The 17352-nt window shown below is 45.6% G+C and overlaps 1 protein-coding gene, 1 long non-coding RNA gene and 1 other non-coding gene across 3 annotated transcripts; 2 read left to right on the forward strand and 1 right to left on the reverse strand.

Annotated features, from left to right (window-relative positions):
• The first annotated feature begins 6559 nt into the window (after positions 1-6559).
• On the forward strand, positions 6560-8365 carry LOC148667546 (zona pellucida sperm-binding protein 3-like). The gene is made up of 6 exons (XM_088630987.1): positions 6560-7189; positions 7291-7406; positions 7482-7588; positions 7666-7840; positions 7918-8035; positions 8234-8365. The coding sequence occupies exons 1-6, from the start codon at positions 6632-6634 to the stop codon at positions 8363-8365; spliced, it is 1206 nt and encodes a 401-aa protein (XP_088487113.1). The 5' UTR covers positions 6560-6631.
• Positions 8366-8427: 62 nt separating this feature from the next.
• On the forward strand, positions 8428-8779 carry LOC148667547 (uncharacterized). The gene is made up of 2 exons (XR_015936951.1): positions 8428-8612; positions 8688-8779. It is a non-coding gene; the product is annotated as an uncharacterized LOC148667547 (long non-coding RNA).
• Positions 8780-13968: 5189 nt separating this feature from the next.
• Positions 13969-14041, reverse strand: trnav-aac (transfer RNA valine (anticodon AAC)). Its single transcript has one exon. It is a non-coding gene; the product is annotated as a tRNA-Val (tRNA).
• Between the last annotated feature and the right edge of the window lie 3311 nt (positions 14042-17352).

The raw sequence follows: 17352 nt of genomic DNA on the forward strand, positions 1-17352 counted from the left end.
TTAACACTGAGATAGTTGGAGATATTTGGCAGCAGTGGGATTCCAACTCACACCCCCAAAGAGACTAGAGCTTTAATCCAGCTCTAAATTAAAAACTGGGTGACTTGTAAGGGCTGGTAGGAGAGGAAAGGTATAAATGCTTCTTTTTTGGACAAAGTCTTTATCTTTACTAAAAGAAGGAAAGAAATATTTGATTATTATTTTTTCATCAGTTGTTTTGATCAAATTATTGTAAAGCAGTGCCATATTAAGGTATAATATGTACATGAACGTCATGTCTGAGTCGATGATGGCAGCTGAGTATCACTGGAGGACAGTTCATCATGAGTGGGTAAGCCTGCATAATGAGGGAGAAGAGATCGGCCTCTCTGAAGCAGTGTCCAGTGACACTAACCTTCTGTCCTACTGTTCTCTACTTATGTAGAGGGTGAATGTTTATTTAGGTGAATGTTAGGTTTCATTCTTGTAAAATATTTCCGAGCACTTTTTTTGTTGCTGAAAATTAATCTTGTGCATTTGAATTAATTCCGATATTGTCACCTAATTCTATACATTGTTTCATCAGACTAGAACATTTAGAGGAGCTCAATTGCATTTATGAATTGCATAGTGATATTATTTCTTTCCGTTTAAATACTTCAGTCAAAAATGTAGAGAAGGTGCTCCTGTTTTCACCATTATAAGAACTGTGATGCACCAGTAATATTTACTCTCACAAAAGTATTGTAATTGTATTGTTCTGTTCTGTAACAATCTTGAGTGACACAAACCTTCTGTTTTACTGCACTACACTTCTCCAGAGGCCAGTTCAGCACACAAGGATCCTCAGTCAAACAAACACTGCAATCGCTTGATAAACGCCATTTCTCATCCTTTCTCTTAGTGTCGGTGCTACTATTGTATGCAAAGGAGGCGACTTGACAATGAAATCTTAAAGAGAGTCTTCATGAAGGTGTGCGTCGGCAAGCTGGGCAATTGACTGGGCTTGTGAAGAAACCAATCTCATTCAACAACCATACAAATTGCACAGCTTAAGGCACATGAAGCGAAATCTGTGAGCTGATTGACACAAAACAATGTCACTTCACATTATTTGCAAAGTTGTTTTGCTTGTCTGACCACCTCTTCCTACTTCACAGTGAGCACATATATTTCAGTTTCTTTCCCCCATGTGGAGATGTATCCACTGCCAAAACTGCTGTCTGATTATTTAAATTATCTGTAAAACTGTTACATGACTTCATCTAATTGTAAATTTATAAGACGGTCTATGAGACATTTGTTAGAGTAGCTGAATCCCAGGGCTGAGTCCCACTGCCCAGAGCTACAGACTGGTCAAATGGTCACTATTGTAGACACGACCATCGGACCATCGGCTACAAATAATCAATATACTGATCATAGTGTCACTACTGGTGTTTATTACATAAATACTATATATAAATAATAAGATAATTCCACACTCATATGTGTTATAAAACATTTATAAACATTTTGGGAGGCTGACATACAGTAAAGAAAGTAATACTGAAGGGCTGGAAGTCCTGGAAAGCGTTAATAGAACCTTCTTGCTTTCAACCTGGAACAGAGCCCACAACTGCCAGATCAGTGACCCCTGAGCCCAGTTCACAGAGAGGAGAACCAGGAGGTCTTTTATGTCTCTAAGAGGGCTGGGAGGAAGGATAAAAGGGGGAAATGTGACATGAGTCCAGGCTGTTCTGTCTGATATTGTTCATGTAGCAGCACTGATTGTCTGAATATCTTCTAGTTCTGGATTGTGAGGATAGAGAGCAGTACGGAGTTGAGCTTCTGTCTGAGTGTGAGTCTGAGCTGTGAATCTGACTGAGAAGAGAATAATGATTTTTTATTCTGCCTGAGAATTTTTCTTCTTTTCCAAGTGGTGTTACATCCCCTTCAGATACTCTACACAGACTGCCAGAGAGAAGAGGAGCGAGAGATGGACAGATAAGAGCACACACAGCAAGAGACACATACGTCTTGATTTACTTTGAAGCAAGTGTTCATTTCTTTTCTGGAACAATTTGTTTCTGAACTTCAAGAAATTCATACAACTTCTGAAAGATAAAATACAAATCTTGCTTCTCAGGACAGAAGAAATGCTGCAAAAAAATGCCAGTGATTTGTGAAAAGCAATGGGAATGTGTCCCTGTGCAGCTGTTAAACAAAGGGCTGCTGGGTCAAACGCACTCAGGGACGCGCTTCAGATTGTGATGATGTAAACATAATCTCCGCTAAAAATTGAAGGGATTTCTTCGCAAACCCTCTTGAATGTTGCAGGAAATCTTCGTGTTTTACTCGTGTGCAACTACAACAAGTAAACAATTAAGTACCTAAGTCAATGTCCAAGAAACCATCCTCACGTGTGGAATTTTTCTTTAACTGGCTGTTGGGAGAATTCATTTATACACCCGTTGTATCCTTAGCAAAAATATTTTAAAATTAGAACACAGATTTGTTGGAGAACTTGACAATCCTTGACAATCATTATTAAATGAGCATTATACAAATGTGCATTGATATTTTTAATATGTACCTTAATTGTAATGTATATAAATATAATTGCTTTGATATGGATGTTCATTTGAAGGAATTGAGGAAACTATGAAGGATCGCAGAACAACCAAAGATACATTTGGGCATCTGCTATTGGTAAAGATTAACGAATACAGTAAGTGTGAAGCTTGCACACACACGAGAGAAAAAAATCAGTTTAAATTCACTTCATTAGACTGACGGTGTGTATAGCAGAGGATGGTTTCGATCCATCGACCTCTGGGTTATGGGCACGCTTCCGCTGCGCCACTCTGCTGACAGCTGTCATAGTGTGATTCAACACAACTGCTCTATCTTTGCTTTCTAAAAGTGCGCCCGAGATGAAAAGTCTAAACGGTAAACGCAGACGTCACTTTGAGCACTTGGTCTTTTATAGTACAAATATCACACGCTGCACTACATGGGCGTGTCTTCAAGATCGTTGAGAACCAAACCTTCTGCTTTCCCAAGCAACTGATTTTTCCTCCTTAATTCACAAATCTTCAATGAGAATCAGTGAAACGAAAACCAAACACACGTGCACACTCGCGTCCTAGTGTGAAAGAAAAATGATGGAAGCATTTGAGAAATAAGAAGAGTAGTCTGAACAGCTCCAGTCTATCAACTGCTCTACAAAGTGATCGCTACTTCCACACCCAGTTTATAACACTGAAAATGATTCAGGAAGCACAGCAAAGTTCTAAAAGCAGTGGTTGAAAAGCGTCTAGATACATAAAATGACAATTTCTCAAAAGTAAAATCTTCAGCTTTTAAATATTGTCATCCACATATTTTCGTTTTTCTCTTTTTTACATAACACGCTTTCGAGAAATAGACTGGCTTGTAATGAAGGCTGCATTAGAAAATGTGTATCTAAATTAAAATCGGGTTTATGACTTCTGCGTTTTTCAGCTTTCTTAGCGCTTGGGTCTCGATTCAGATATTGCAATGAAAGCAACAGGGGAGTAAGTTTTCCTTTTCTAAATCAAAGGTGATCTGCTCACAAGGAAGTATAAAAACTTCAGCGTTTACTTTTTGAAGACCGCAAATTGTCGAAACACTATTGCTTCATAAGTTAATAAGTAACGTTTCTGAGCACGCATTGTATTACTAATGCTGTTATTAATAAAAAAAAAGCTGAAATTCACATAATGGAATTTGGACGGCTCAAAGTAGTCTATTCCTTGTACAACTAACTTGCCCGCTGAGTAGAGTTTTAAGCAACGGCAGCAGATATAGCAGTAATAGCAACAGCGTAGAGTGTCACAATACTCTATGAAAGAATTGCGGCTTCAGATCGTTTTGTTCTGTTGAAGCTACCTACAGGCTCCGAATTGTTGACATTGGCTGTGATCTTCTTTTTTCAGGTTTCATGAAATTCTTCACATATTTGAAATATTTCATTCGGGTTCGCCCAATACACGGTGCAAACCGTACCTGCAGCAGAATGCTGTGGCACATGAAGCCGTTTTGTTTGCCGGTTGTAAGGATTGAGGTGCGTACTACAAATCGAGCAAGCGAAAAGAAAATTAAACAGGAGTCTTTTATTGGATTGCTAATCCACTGTGCTCTGCTCGTCTAGGTTCAAATCCCATCCTTGTCATAGTTAAGGCCTGAGACGTGTGTGTTTTTTCTAAACGGTGTTTGCATTTGTTTCTTTTTTTACTCCTGTACTAGAGCAGTAATATTTCTAGCGGTGGAAGAACATGGTATCACATGCTGACAGCAGGAACACGTGGCCACAAGCTGCAGTACATTGGTTTTGGAACAGCAATAAATTTCCTGTGGAGACAGGTGCGCCGGTATTAAAACAGCGCTTTCGAGCGGAAAGAGTTACAAGAACTGACTTAAACTTACCAGTTATGTTCAATACCTAAAAACACAAAACCAACCTCTTCAGTGGTTGAATCTAAATACCAGAAGCCAATGCTGCCATCAAGGGAAAAAAAATCCTGAGTTATTTTGAGACTACATATCTGACTTTCAGTTTGAAGCGGTACAATGGATTCTAGGTCACATTCGTTCTTGATTCAGGATATATATGAGTGTGGTAATGGTTAGAACTGTGTTTACATGAGGTACAAACGGTAACATTTTCATTGCGAGAAGAAAGTCAGTCCGTGCGCATTTCTCAGCATGCACATTGTCAGGAAAACTAAACCCACAGTGCCAGCAAACCTTTCGATAGTCTGTAGGTACTACCATTGCAAATGTAACAGGTTGTTCATACACACAAATGACATCGTTGCTATCTCGTAATTAGGAGATAATTTGATATTTATTAATTAAGATTTTTTTCCTGGGTGGCAACAATGCGCTTCCGCAATAAATCATAGACTCTGCTTTCAAAATAGCTGCACCAGGCACTTGGACACAGATAAACACAGGGATTTAAAATTCAGGAATATGAATGGTCAATTGCTTACAGTTGGGTTTTTACGTTTTCTTATTTAGCGATTTGTGTATCAATCTTTTAACAATTCATTAAAATGCTAACAACATGTAAAATAAAAACAACAGCAACGTTAAATGAAGGGGAGACAGGTAGTTTTTTTTTTTTTACAATCAGATTCCAATCTCCAATGCTGTGTGTGAGAGCTTAGGTAACTTTCCTTTTCTCACATTTTCTGACGACTATTCCAAAGGGGCACCCTGTCAACTCCTAATACTTTGTATGTTTGATTATTGTCGATTTATTTAGAAAAAGTTCAATATTGATCATAACTAAAGAAAATTAGGATCACGAATAAAAAAGGGCTGAAGATGCGAGTCACTCTTGAATCAGAGCTGGGCGACACGGGCTTCTGTTCTAATATGATTGTACGAGAAGCAGGAGGAATCGCTTCTCTCCTATGGAGCATGAGCTGAATCAGGAGGGAGACATTTTGTATGCTTGTGCATATGTTAACGCATGACCTACATCGTAAAACTAAATTAAAAACTAACATTAAGTTGTCAAAGACATTCATTTATATACAAACAAGAGACAGACATAGCAATGGTTCTACATTAACTTGTCCTACACTGATCAGACTAATTGAAATGTATGAAAGCCCGTTTCTGCCAGGGAGTTAAAAAAACGCGCTATGGTATCGCAGAATTCCAACTAAGTAACTCAAAATTGCGACTTGGTAACTCAGAACTCCGACTTTATATCTAAAATGTTCTTTAGCTCAGCTAGCAAGGCCTGGATTCAAGCCAATACAGTGAGGCACGAAGTAGGGTGGGAGCGGCGAGGGCACAAGCCCTAGAACCCGAATCCGTTACAATAACAAAAGGACAGACAATGAAATAGGGGCTATTTCGAAGTCGCAAATGTGAGATATAAAGTCAAAATTCTGAGTTTTTAGGTCGCAATTCTGAGATTCTAAGTCACAATTCTGAGATACCATAGTGCGTTTTTTTTTACTCCCTGGCGGAAACGGGCTTCCATTGGTTCTCAGTGCTGCGAAGCAAAAGCAATCTCTGAGAAATCAGACAAATTATTATCAGAACATGTCAAAAGCTGATCAGTATTTCTTTACTGGGAAGCAAAGAAATGCTTGTATTACACATTTTAATATGACATGCAATTACACATGAAAATTAGTAAAATTATTATTGTAAAATTACGTGTTGATAGAACAGCCCCCTCGATAAAAGAAAGTGTGGACGGACGTGTCGCATGTTCCGTACTGTCTGACAGCGAGTTTAACACACTGTCCTTGGAAATTAGAAACGAATTGAACAATAAATTAATCTGAGCAAATTTTACACGTGTGGATGATTTCATTCTGTCGAAATTACGTGGAACTCCTCCGCTGGGGTCAGATACACACGGGAAAGTGTTCAGGCGGCTTCACGGAGTCCCGCCTCAGACTGGAAACAGGTTCTAATTAGACGCTGAGAACAATTCGGGTCTCTGTGTGTAATTGATTGTGTTGATTGAGCGGCAGTGCGACCATGTGTGTGGTAGCATAGTCCTGCTAGTATAAAAACCTAGTCACCGCGTTCACACTTTATGCTCTCTTGCTTCAACACAGTTTGGTGGTTTATGTGTCTTACTTCTGTAGCAGTTTAGCGGGACGTCAATTTGGCGATGCGCTCGTTTCTCTTTGTGCTGTGCCTGTGCGCAGGGGCCGGGCTCCCCGCACTGATCTCCGCCGGACCGGCTGGCTGGGACTCTCAGGAATTAGCGCTCCAGGCCGACCTCCCGGCTCCTGAAGACGCAGCCCAGTCGGAGGATTTGAACCTGGCAGATGCGCCCTCCGAAGACCTGTCTGCAAGCGAGAACGACTCGCAGTCCTTGGCTCCCGACTTTCGCCGCCTTCCCGTGTCCAGAGACGCGTACTCGCCCTACTTCGACAAGGAGAAGATGAAGCCCGAAGCCGGCAGCCGCCCCTTACCCGCCTACATCAAGAGCGTCCTGTTTCCTCCCCAGCGAGGGCGGCAGCCGGCTCGCCCGGCCATCGGGGGCACCCGAGGAGTGGCTGTGTGGTGCGACTCCAGCAGGATGTACGTGAGGGTCAGTCGGCTCCTGTTCGGCTTCAGCTGTCGGCCATCGGAGGTGACCTTGGGCAACTCCAGCGTCAGCCGAACCACACGCAGTTACTTCTACTTCATCTACGGGCTTCACGAGTGCGGCACCGAGCGATCGGTAAGCGGGTCTTCATCTACAGACAGTGTATCGATGTGAGCAGTAGGGCCAGTGTCGGGGTTGCCTTTCCTGGGAATATCCCTTCCTCTGTGACCCTGCAGGTTGTCCAGGGCCGCCTGGTGTACTCCAACACTCTCCGCTATGCCCCGCCCTCCTCCAGTGCACCTGTGCATCGCTTCATTCCCTTCTCTGTGCCTGTCAAGTGCTCCTACAACAGGTAGGCAGGGCTCTGCTGCTGCTGAGAAGCCGCTGGGAAAGTGTCCAGAAGCCCCTCATCCCCTCTGTCCTGCAGGTTCCACTACTCCTACAAGGTTGGCTATGTCCCCACGTGGGCCAGGAGAAGGACCTTCTTCAAGGACCTGAAGAACAAGCACAGCTTTGTCCTGCTCACCACCAACTGTAAGCTCCTTGAGTGAGTGGCTCCACCTGCCTGCAGGGGGTGCTGTGTGCAGGTGTAATGCTGCCTCTCTCTCCAGCCCACTGGGTCCGGCTCTCTCCTAAGGATGAGTACTTCCTGGGTCAGCCCATGTACTTCCAGGCCACTGCCTACTTTGCCACAGCGGAGCAGAGGCTGTACATCCACTCGTGTTACGTAACGGAGAAACCAGACCAGCACTCCCAGCCCCGTTTCCCCGTGATCGACAACTTGGGGTACGGCCCCTTCTGGGAGGGGAGGTGGGCAGGAGCCCCGAGAGCCTGCAGGGGTTCATCCTTGTCCTTGTCCCCAGGTGCATGGTGGACAGCAAGGCAGATGGCTGCCTGTCCAGGTTTGTCCCCTCCAAGCAGAAGGATGTGCTCCGCTTCACAATTGATGCCTTCCTCTTCCAGAAGAAGCTGTCCAGGAAGGTACTGCTCTCAAAGGCTGCTCAGCCTTCTCGCTCTACTGATCCATTGTCTGCTTTTCCATCCATGATCTAGATGTGAACCAGACTGTGGCAGCTCTAGTGCCTAGAGCTGCCAGCTTGCCTTCACTGATGGCAGAAGGTCTTTCTCTGTCCCTCTATTGGCCTTGATCCCTTAATGCTGTGACCTTCCCTCTTGCAGCATGAAGTGACTGAGCTGTACATGCACTGTGTCATGGCTGTGGCTCCTGCTAAAGCAACACCAGGGACCAAATCCTGCACCTACAACAGGGAGGCTAAGAGGTACTTCTGCAAGGAGCCAGGGACTGTTTAGATGAGTAGACTGTGGGTCTCTGGGTATAGCAGATCCCTCACTCCTGGGTGCTGCTTGTCCACAGGTACCAGGAGCCTGGTGACCAGTAGTCGGGTGGCTGTGGCACCAGTAGAAGCTCCTCTGGATGTGGGAGCTGACTGGACTGAGGATGAGGAAGGAGACCCTCAGAGCTCCAGTGAAGATGCTGAGAGCACCAGTGAGGATGTGGAGGGAGCAGAGGACTTTGGAGATGTTGGCCAGTGGAGAGGTAGGGTCTGGCAGGAGGAGCTCCTGTAGGGGTGGTGTCCTGCAGTGTAGCTGGATTGTTCTCCTTCCTCCCCAGGTGCCTGAATGAAGGCTCCAGCCTGGCCCTTGTGACTCTCCTGCCTCCACTTGCCTTGTAATGGCAACATCTCAATAAAGCTGTGAAAGACCCTTCTGCCTGCCCTTGTTTCTTTATGGTTTATAGGTTTGAATGGGGTGGAGGAATTCAAGGGAAGTATTTGTGGGGGTTCCCCTTTCAAGAATGCTTCCCATATTGCTGCCAATGAGGACTGAAAATGGCTGGAGTAATAAAGCGTTGTACTGGGGGAAGATGGCCGCACTATTCCTTGGGCAGGGCAGTGTGACACTCTTTACTGGGGGAGAGACAGAGGTGTTCAATATACTGGCAGTCCTCCTGTTTCCTAGAGGGGTAGTGCTTATGGAGTGTCAGTTGCTACTGTAGTGCCCAGTAAGAGTGAGATCTGATGTCCTATTCTAGGCTGCACAAACTGACTAAAAGAAACACAAGGAAGGGATTGTCAACAGGGGCTTGGTGTAAAGTAGGCCTTCCCTTCCTTAGCAGAGGAACAATTCTGGTGCCCAAACTTCAGTGAATAAAGGTACAGTTAGAATCTTGGAGGTCTTGTCTTATGGGTGTTGGTTCCACAGTATTGGACAGTCACGGGAAGTATTAGGATTGAAATTGGAGATCCCAGCACTTGACTGGGAAGACAGGTGTTCACAACCACCTCTACCAGCAGCACAGACTGTGTAGATTGAGACTGAACACTTACTACACAAAGCCTCTCCCCTGTTTCAGTGTCCCATGTCATGAATTTCAAGTGAATCCTGGTCTCCCGTTGTGACTACCTATAATTTGCACAAATCCTGCTGGCCCACTAACACTGTTAATTTTTAGCCCTACTGCAATGCCCTATTAAAGCTTCAAGGTTTTAGGCTAAACTATTTTATATAATGGTACCAAAGGTGGCTTCGCAAAGCACTTGAAATAATTACAATAAGAACACACAGGATAAAACAATTCCAATAGACAGAGGAGACCATGGATGGTGGTACTAAGGAAAGTAGAAGCAGAGGGGTAAAGAATAGAACCAGTTCAGTAAAGGCTCTTCTACAGAACAAGGTGTTGAGTCTGAATTTGAAGGAGTTTAGGGAAGGTGACTCTGGTATCCTTGGGGAGAGAGTTCCAGAGCTTGGGGGCATAACAGGAGAAGGCCTTGTCACTCATACAGTGTAGATGGGCTTGGGGGACAGTTAGGAGACCAGAATAAGAAGAGCGAAGGTTCTGAGGTGGGGAGTAGGGTGATAATAGATCAAACTGCTACTGAGGTGCAACTGAAATGTGACGGCATGTTCTACAATTTATGCAAGAAAGGGTAATGTTAGGCTTTTATGGACCGTTGGTACAACAGCAGTGCTCAAGGATTCATTTCTAATATTGAGGACAATGGGTTATATACCCATCGTTCTTACCAAAGGATCAGAGACCTTTTGCTATATAAGAAGACTCCTTTCCACCACTAATTTATACAGGTTTGGTTCATTTGGGTTTTATCAGTTAAACATTTAAGTGAAGTCATTGTCCTGCACGCGGCCGAGCCCGACACACGGTACCGGCTGGTTTCTGTCGCTGGGCGCTCACCCTGCGGTCCATATGGGTCCTAATGCCCCAGTATATGGTAGTGGCAATTTCCCTAAGGAAACAAATACTCCACATTAGTCTGGATGCCACATTCTTCATTGGTCCCATTACATCACAGAAAAACAAAACTACTCACTCTTTAATCTCGACTAATCCAAGACGCACCGAATATCACAGTCTTCTTTTAACACGCGTGCTGTGATTCCTCTATGTAGCAGAAATGACAACCGAGGAGCCGAGAGATTATTTCAGCATTTCGCGTCTGAACGGAAAACACAAGCGACTAACTTGGAATGACTTGCTTTTGACGCTTTTCAAAGCGTTCTTTGTGCACGACAACTGCGCCACCAAGCAAACTACATAAATATGAGAAAACACACAAGAGAGTTGTCACTCAGAGTGTCGAAGGGTCGATGTATACTGGGGCTCAGTTGAAAAGCAACGCCAGGACTTTTCCGAATTATGTCACACGAAGAGAGCACAGCCCTTTCCGCCCTGCCGCGTGTGTCTCGGTAACTCGCTGTGATCGTAAAGTGGTCAGTACTTTGCGTTGTGGCCGCAACAACCCCGGTGAACGAACGGTGCTTTACAGAGGAGTACTGCCTGACTGGATCGTTGATGAACGACAGAGGCCACTCCGACCTCTTCTCGGTTTTCTTCAATGACTTACTAAGGATCTTCTTCACATTCGCCCATGCAGGGGAAGCCAGTTACACCAAAGCAAACGCAGGAAAGTGCATTTCAAGCAGAGACCAGGAGGGACTTGTTTACACCGAGAGTGGGCGGAGAATGGAACAATGCGCCCAGCCCTGTTGCTGGAGCCGATTCTCGATGAGCTCTTGGGCTCACTAAGAGGCCCCCGCTGGATGCTAATCTTTCTGTTGTTCTTGCAGGTCCTGCGCTGCTTTTGAGCCGACAGAGCTCGTCCTGGTCTGTCGGCACAGCCCAATTGCAAATGATCGGCTCCGCGTACAGAAGGAACGTGCGTTTGGTAGATCTTCAGTCTAACGCTCTCCCAACTGAGCTATTTCAGCGGTGCGCAAAGCCCACAGCCACCTGCTCCGGCCTTCCTGTGTTGTGGCATGAGCGCACCAAGAGTAGCGGGAGAGTGTTGCAGGAACGTCACTCAGAAGGAAAGCCACCCAGCTGCGCCCTTTGAGCTCTGTCCAGCGCATCTTCCTCGCATGGACTCCTGCCTGCGACGGGCAGGAAACAATTAGCAAGAACAGAACGACACCCCATGGGTGTCTCATGACCGCACCTTAGGTTGTGACACGTGCAGGTGTGAGGGGTTGCCGGGCTACTTTGGAGCAGAGCTTGGGCGGAGGGGGGGCGGGAAAGCAGACAAAGAGGTGACACCTCAAGGTCTGCACGATCACAGCTCTCCGCCGCCCCAGGCTTCCGCTCGATAAGCTACTGGACACACCCGCCCCTCCTCACACAGACCGTGGAAAAGCCCCCGAGTGGGAGGGCTCTCTCTTCCTCCCAGGAGCTCTTGGACACGACGCACAGACAGGGCGCGGGGAGCCGCCGCCTGCAAACACGGCTCCAGGCAGGACTCCACTCCGCAGGAGCCGCAGAGCAGAGGAGATGAGGGCAGCTTAGCTCCTGTGCAGAGACCTGAGCTGTTGTTGCTGTGGATGCTGTCTTTTCTGCACTCGGGGTAGGAGTGAATGTTGAGTTGCCCTTAGAAATGAAGCAGAGCACTTCAACGGCACGGGTGTGTGTGTGTGCGCCCTGGTGATTCTGGGAGACAGATCGAACCTGGGCTAAAAGAGAGGGGGCTTAGCCCTCTTCCATTTGCTAGTTCAAAGTTGTACAACCCATTTGTATCTGCTAGGCGGCGCAGTCGTCGTGCACAAAGAACGCTTTGAAAAGCGTCAAAGGCAAGTCATTCCGAGTTGGTCGTTTGTGTTTTCCGTTCAGACGCGAAATGCTGAAATGATCTCTCGGCTCCTCGGTTGTCATTTCTGCTCCGTGAAGGGATCACAGCACGCGTCGGCTTCCAGCACGGTGGGTCGGGACACGATGCCGGGGGTCGGAGAGAGCGATGTCTTCCTCGTTAGTATAGGACCTGTCACCTGTCCCCACCTGTCTTGCGGGAGACTGGGGTACATCAGGACGCGCATTGAAGTGAAAGCAGGATGCGCTGTGACATGCACTGTGCAGATCCCGCCACACTAAGAGGTGAGTGGGTCTGTTCGATCACAGCGCTAGGCGAATCCCCAATCCCCTTTTGTGCCTGGCGACAAAAGATGTCTGTTTCCGCCCGGTTTCGAGCCGGGGACCTTTCGCGTGTGAGGCGAACGTGATAACCACTACACTACGGAAACGGTGGTAAGACGTGCCCAGCGGCCCAGCGCTGAGCTTTGCCAATTCGATTCAGCTGCTTCCAGTGCCTTTATTGGAGTGCGCTGATGGACCGTGCTCTCTCTCCAGAGACCAGCACGCCTGTCATGGACGGAGCAGGAAAGGCGGCGCCACATTCTACAGCCCTCTCCACGCAATCGACGAAATCGGGCTACTGAAGTGGAGAAAATCGCCTCTCCAGAAAGTGCAAATATCATCTTGGAGAGTATAAATCCTATTGCCGAAGGTCAGCCATGTCTACCAGAGTAACCCTCCCACAGCGGTGATCAGCTCGTCTCACACGCGAGAAGTTTCGGTTGGAAACAAGCGCCCCCTCTTCTCGCACGTTTTGCACGTTCGAGTGGTTTTAATGCGGCTCCTTCGTACACGGTGCTGATCTTTTGGAAAGCAGGAGGCAAAACCGACACATTCGCATACCGAGAGTCGAACCCGGGCCGCCTGGGTGAAAACCAGGAATCCTAACCCCTAGACCATATGGCAGCGAACAACCACACTGTTCCCGGCATCATGCAAGCAAACTACATAAATATGAGAAAACACGCAAGAGAGTTGTAACTCAGAGTGTCGAAGGGTCGATGTATACTGGGGCTCAGTTGAAATGCAACGTCAGGACTTTTCCGAATTATGTCACACGAAGAGAGCACAGCCTTTTCCGCCCTGCCACGTCTGTATTGGTAACTCGCCGTGATCGTATAGTGGTCAGTACTTTGCGTTGTGGCCGCAACAACCCCGGTTTGAATCCGGGTCACGGTGGAATAGGGGCGTCTGCTTTTACTACTTGCACGAATGAAGGCAAAAAAAAGCCAATTGATGTGAACGAACGGCGCTTTGCAGAGGAGTACTGCCTGACTGGATCGTTGATGAACGACAGAGGCCACTCCGACCTCTTCTCGGTTTTCTTCAATGACTTACTAAGGATTTTCTTCACATTCGCCCATGCAGGGGAAGCCAGTTACACCAAAGCAAACGCAGGAAAGTGCATTTCAAGCAAAGACCAGGAGGGACTTGTTTACACCGAGAGTGGTCGGAGAATGGAACAATGCGCCCAGCCCTGTTGCTGGAGCCGATTCTTGATGAGATCTTGGGCTCACTAAGAGGCCCCCGCTGGATGCTAATCTTTCTGTTGTTCTTGCAGGTCCTGCGCTGCTTTTGAGCCGACAGAGCTCGTCCTGGTCTGTCGGCACAGCCCAATTGCAAATGATCGGCTCCGCGTACAGAAGGAACGTGCGTTTGGTACAAGAGTGCACGAAGGCACCGGAAATACATTGGGAACAAATGACCGGTCGCTCAAGACCTCTGTGAAGTACAGGAGCGTGCAAAACGAGGCTGTTTCCACCCGGTCTCGAACCGGGGACCTTTCGCGTGTTAGGCGAACGTGATAGCCGCTACACTACGGAAACGGTGAAAGATAAGAATCACGAGAATCAATTTAATTCCTAAGGGTTATGTACTTGTTTTGAGTATCTAATGTAGAAGTTTTAAACAAGTTCAATTACGAAATGGTCTAAATGAATGATATACCGAACTTATGTCCTCTTGATATGTGTAACTCTTTGTAACTGAATTAATTTATATCTTTTGTATTCTGATAACTCTTACGATAAGATCTGTTAGGTTTACATGCATATTCTATATATTTATAAATGTATCCTCGTGTATTAGTACCTGTTGAGGTACTTTGAGTTATATCGCATGGTTGGATTCTAAGACCATTAAAAGAATCAATTTTGTGATTTACTGCCACAAAAATAATTGTCCCAGTAAATGCCCAAACCCCTGCAGAACTGGTGCCTTGTGAGAGCACACTATAACAGTGTGTGATCTCCTGTCCCAGCCTGAGGAGCAGACAGCGAGCCTGTCTCTCAATAATAATAATACAGTGTGTGATCTCCTATCTTAGCCTGAGGAACAGACAATGAACCTGTCTCTCAATAATAATAACCTAGTGTGGAATGTCCTGTCCCAGTCTGAAGAACAAATAGTGAGCATGACTCTCAATAATAATAGAACAGTGTGTGATCTCCAGTCCCAGCTAGAAGAACAGACAGTGAGCATGTCTCTCAACAATAATATGAATAAACTGTGTGATCTCCTGTCCCAGCCTGAGGAACAGACAGTGAGCCTGTCTCTCAATAATAATAATATAGTGTGTGACTTCCTGTCCCAGCCTGAAGAACAGACAGGAGTGAGCCAGTCTCTCAATAATAATAAAGCAGATTATAATCTCCTGTAACAGCCTAAGGAACAGTCAGGAAAGAGCAGGTCTCTCGATAATAATAATACAGTGTGTGTTCTCCTGTCCCAGCCTGAGGAACAGACAGTGAGCCTGTCTCTCAATAATAATAATACATTGTGTGACCTCCTGTTTCAATCTGAGGAACAGACAGGAGTGAGCCAGTCTCTCAATAATAATAAAGCAGATTATAATCTCCTGTAACAGCCTAAGGAACAGTCAGGAAAGAGCAGGTCTCTCGATAATAATAATACAGTGTGTGTTCTCCTGTCCCAGCCTGAGGAACAAACAGTGAGCTTGTCTCTCAATAATAATAATACAGTGTGTGATCTCCTGTCCCAGCCTGGGGAACACTGAGCCTATCTCTCAATACTAATAATACAGTGTGTCATTTCCTGCCCCAGTCAGAGGAACAGTGAGCTTGTCTCTCAATATTAATAATACAGTCTGATCTCCTGTCCCAGCCTGAGGAACAGTGAGCCTGTCTCTAAATAATAATAATACAGTGTGTGATCTCCTGTTTCAGCCTAAGGAACAGACAGTGAGCTTGTCTCTCAATAATAATAATACAGTGTGTGATCTCCTGTCCCAGCCCAAACGATGACACAGTGTGCCTATCTGTCAATAATAATAATACAGGGTGCGATCTCCTGTCCCAGCCTGATGAACAGTGTGCCTGTCAATCAATAATAATAATACAGTAGGAGATCTCCTGCTCCAGCCTGAGGAACATACAGTGAGACTGTCTCTCAATAATAATAATACAGTGTGATATTCTGTCCCAGCCTGGGGAACATACAGTGAGCCTGTCTCTCAATAATAATAATCCAGTGTGTGATCTCCTGTTCAAGCCCAAGCGAAGACACAGTGAGCCTATCTGTCAATAATAGTAATATAGTGTGTGATCTCCTGTCCCAGTCTGAGGAACAGACAGTCAGCCTATCTGTCAATAATAATAATACAGTGTGTGATCTCCTGTCCCAGCCTGAGGAACAGAGAGTGAGCTTGTCTCTCAGTAATAATACAGTGTGTGATCCTTTGTCCCAGCCTGAGGAACAGACAGTGAGCCTGTCTCTCAATAAAAATAATACAGTGTGTGATCCCCTGTCCCAGCCAGAGGAACAGACAGTGAGCCTGTCTCTCAATAATAATAATATAGTGTGTGACTTCCTATCCCAGCCTGAAGAACAGACAGGAGTGAGCCAGTCTCTCAATAATAATAAAGCAGATTATAATCTCCTGTAACAGCCTAAGGAACAGTCAGGAAAGAGCAGGTCTCTCGATAATAATAATACAGTGTGTGTTCTCCTGTCCCAGCCTGAGGAACAGACAGTGAGTCTGTCTCTCAATAATAATAATACATTGTGTGACCTGCTGTTTCAATCTGAGGAACAGACAGGAGTGAGCCAGTCTCTCAATAATAATAAAGCAGATTATAATCTCCTGTAACAGCCTAAGGAACAGTCAGGAAAGAGCAGGTCTCTCGATAATAATAATACAGTGTGTGTTCTCCTCTCCCAGCCTGAGGAACAGACAGTGAGCCTGTCTCTCAATAATAATAATAATACAGTGAGACTTTCTGTCCCAGCCTGAGGAAAAGACAGTAAGCTTGTCTCTCAATAATAATAATACAGTGTGTGACCTCCTGTCCCAGCCTGGGGAACAGACAGTGAACCTTTCTCTCAATAATAATAATCCAGTGTGGAATGGCCTGTCCCAGCAAGAGGAACAGACAGTGAGTCTGTATCTCAATAATAATAATACAGTGTGTGATCTCCTGTCCCAGCCTGGGGAACACTGAGCCTATCTCTCAATACTAATAATACAGTGTGTCATTTCCTGCCCCAGTCAGAGGAACAGTGAGCTTGTCTCTCAATATTAATAATGCAGTCTGATCTCCTGTCCCAGCCTGAGGAACAGTGAGCCTGTCTCTAAATAATAATAATACAGTGTGTGATCTCCTGTTTCAGCCTAAGGAACAGACAGTGAGCTTGTCTCTCAATAATAATAATACAGTGTGTGATCTCCTGTCCCAGCCCAAATGACGACACAGTGTGCCTATCTGTCAATAATAATAATACAGGGTGCGATCTCCTGTCCCAGCCTGATGAACAGTGTGCCTGTCAATCAATAATAATAATACAGTATGTGATCTCCTGCTCCAGCCTGAGGAACAGACAGTGAGACTGTCTCTCAATAATAATAATACAGTGTGATATTCTGTCCCAGCCTGGGGAACATACAGTGAGCCTGTCTCTCAATAATAATAATCCAGTGTGTGATCTCCTGTTCAAGCCCAAGCGAAGACACAGTGAGCCTATCTGTCAATAATAGTTATATAGTGTGTGATCTCCTGTCCCAGTCTGAGGAACAGACAGTCAGCCTATCTGTCAATAATAATAATACAGTGTGTGATCTCCTGTCCCAGCCTGAGGAACAGAGAGTGAGCCTGTCTCTCAGTAATAATACAGTGTGTGA

Source organism: Lepisosteus platostomus, chromosome 5 (assembly GCF_059453375.1).
Source record: "Lepisosteus platostomus isolate fLepPlt1 chromosome 5, fLepPlt1.hap1, whole genome shotgun sequence".
In the NCBI taxonomy this organism is placed as follows: domain Eukaryota; kingdom Metazoa; phylum Chordata; class Actinopteri; order Semionotiformes; family Lepisosteidae; genus Lepisosteus; species Lepisosteus platostomus.